Below are 2,968 nucleotides of genomic sequence, written 5' to 3' on the forward strand. Positions count from 1 at the left end.
GAAACTGGGTTGAAAGGAACTGTAAGAGCCAGATGCAGAAGTCATCAATAAAGGTGGTGGCAGAGACAACAATAGCCATTTGGAGGGTGGAGGGAAAGTGAATGTGGAAAGAGTGAACTTAAAAAGAGGGCAGGGTGAGAAAGTGTGAAGTTGACTTGAAGGAGAATTTGTCTGATAGGAGGCCAACACCTAGTAATGTTATGGAGGCACTGTGTCATTGATATGAGTGACTTCTGTCAATGTTAAGGAGATAATGCGGTACTGCACTGTTATGGCGACAACGTCAATGACACTGTTACAATGCCATTAAGACTATCTTTGTTATGGGAATACTGTGGTACGGTAATATTACAAGAAATGTGTGTTTGACACTCTTATGGGGCAACATAGCAACCGGTCTCCATGACTGTGAAGGTCTAATTGATGTAGTATAAAACTTTTAACAAGTGGTGGCTATAGTCCTTCCCTACTTTCAAATGTTACTATAGCCAAAGAAATTTGCATACGACTTGAGGATGTGTGGATTGGAAGATTTTCTTTTTCCACTCTTATTATTTGCTCTCACAGATATAATTACACGTGGTTGGCAATGCCTGGTTAATCCAACACTACAGACTTGTAGAAGTATTGTGTTACTTTTCTCCTGCTGTCGGAGGCTGAGGTGAGGGCTGCAATAAAACAGTGAGCTCTGCCTGGTCTTCTAATGCAAACACAGCAGTTGGGAAGGGCTCCTCTTGTAGTCAGTTGTCTTACTAAAGAAAAAGAAGCCTGAAACTACAGTAGACTTTTGGCATTTGAGTTGGAGGAAGAGACAGTGTCTGTTCTTCTGGGATATATAAAAAACTATATTATGATTTTTTCCATTTCTTTGGACTAATATATTTTCAGCTTGCTAATTGTTCTGCTCCGTAGGGGAATGAACAAGATGAACCAATCAACAATCACAGAATTTCTCCTCTTGGGGTTTGGAAACCTCCACAACTCCAAGATTTTTGTATTTACTTTGTGTTTGATCGGCCACATCATGGCTTTGGCAGCAAATGCAATGGTAATTCTCCTGGTTGGGGTCACCAAGAGCCTCCACTCCCCTATGTACTTCTTCCTCAGCCAGTTGTCCTTGTCTGAGATCCTGTTCACCAGTAACATTGTGCCCACCATGTTATGGCTGATACTAAAGGAAAGGGGTAAAGTATCGATTGTCTGGTGTTTATCTCAGTTCTATTTAATGGGTGTTCCAACCATTGCCCAGTGCTTGTTGTTGGGGGCCATGTCCTTTGATCGATATGTGGCGATCTGTAGACCATTACACTATGCCACCATTATGACCTTTATCCATCAGCTGCAGATGGTCACCTCCTGCTGGTTGTTTGGCTTCAGCTTGACCCTTTGTGTATACATTTTATTAAGCAAGTTAACATTTTGTGGCCCTAACACCATCAATCACTTCTACTGTGATGTTGCTCCTCTTCTACAATTGTCCTGCTCCAGTACATCTTATATAGAACTGGCCACCGCTGTGTTGACATTTCCCATCCTTTTGTCACCATTCATGTTTATCATAGTCACCTACATTTCAATTATTCGTGCCATCCTCAAGATTCCTTCCAGCAGTGGAAAACATAAAGCCTTCTCCACCTGCAGCTCCCACCTGATCATCGTGTGCATGTACTACGGGACACTGTCATCCATTTATATCTTCCCACCAAGAAATAATTCCATAAATCTGAACAAAGGTCTATCTGTTCTATACACACTGGTGACTCCATTGCTTAACCCCTTAATCTACAGTTTAAGAAACCAGGACATTAGAGGTGCCATTTTTAAGCATATTCAATATTTGAGGCTATGAAAAGAGTCCATAGCCCTGCTCTTAATGCAGAGAACCATTTCCTATATTGATATCTAAATCACTTTTTGTAATTAGAGAACACTTTCTTTCCACTTATTAGTCTAGTCTCCTGTCTTGGAACCTTTATTATCTGTCCTACATCCTTTTTAAAATGTGAAACCCAAAATTGCATCCCGTTCCCTGCAATCTGCCCGTCTAAAGGTGCAGCCAATCACCCAATGAATGAGCGAAATGCTCGTTCATCGGGTGAAACTGTCCTTCCTGTAGGCACGTAAATTATTGTTTGAACAGCACTCTGCTGCCCAGGAACAATGCCGCTGGATGAGGAGAAGCAATCGCAGTACCGATCCCTTGTCCTCATAACGTGGCAATGATCGCTGTTTGTAGATGGAAGGAACGCCATCTTCCCGATAATTGGAAATTTATCACAGTGTCACATGCAGGATAATAAATCCTGCACACCTTTAGACTGTCTTCTCTAACTTTACACCATCTATTTATACTGTCTATTTTGCTTACTTTGCTGCAGAATTTTGTGCCAGAATTTGCATTCCTCTTAAGCCATGGCCCATTTCCCACTTATCTGGTGCCTTTCTACGAAGCAATGCCCCCTTGCTCAAGGTGCATATGAGGTATAAACCTTTTGGACTTGGTCTTATAGGGAAGGGGCCCTTGTGGCACCATAAACCTGTGACCTTGTGCATGAATCCTGTAACCTGAATCTATCCCGTTCCCTGTAACCATGTACCTGGGTGTGGATCCTGTAGCCCAATATGGAGGACGAACCCTATTCCTGTGCGTTATGCATGTGTCCATTAGATAGAAAGTATTCTGATACTGTTTACTAAACTTCACCTTCAGCATTGCAAAGATTAAACCCTTCTGTGGCTCTGTGTGCAGGCACTAGGCTGTTTCTAGTGTGTTCATTAGCTGTTTGTCCCACTCTTTGTCTTAGTGTCATTGTTCTTTCCTGTGTGTTAATCTGTTGTCTGTCTCGTCTGTTCCTGACGGCAGCCTGGCTGGTCTTCTGCCACTCCTAGCCCAGCCACAGTTGTTCCTGGTCAAATCTGCAGCATCCTATCCCAAGAGTTGTGAATACTGCAAAGTGCAAAAATATTA

General features: G+C 42.4%; 1 protein-coding gene across 1 annotated transcript; it reads left to right on the forward strand.

The window, feature by feature from the left end:
• Positions 1-1,024: 1,024 nt before the first annotated feature.
• LOC120989042 (olfactory receptor 10A5-like) lies at positions 1,025-1,849 on the forward strand. The gene has a single exon (XM_040416894.1). It carries the CDS (start codon positions 1,025-1,027, stop codon positions 1,847-1,849), a length of 825 nt encoding a protein of 274 aa, XP_040272828.1.
• The last annotated feature ends 1,119 nt before the right edge of the window (positions 1,850-2,968 follow it).

This window comes from Bufo bufo, chromosome 1 (assembly GCF_905171765.1).
Source record: "Bufo bufo chromosome 1, aBufBuf1.1, whole genome shotgun sequence".
In the NCBI taxonomy this organism is placed as follows: Eukaryota; Metazoa; Chordata; class Amphibia; order Anura; family Bufonidae; genus Bufo; species Bufo bufo.

Excerpts from the sequence above, each read along its gene's own strand:
- LOC120989042 (XM_040416894.1), top strand. The coding sequence starts at position 1,025 with ATGGCTTTGGCAGCAAATGCAATGGTAATTCTCCTGGTTGGGGTCACC.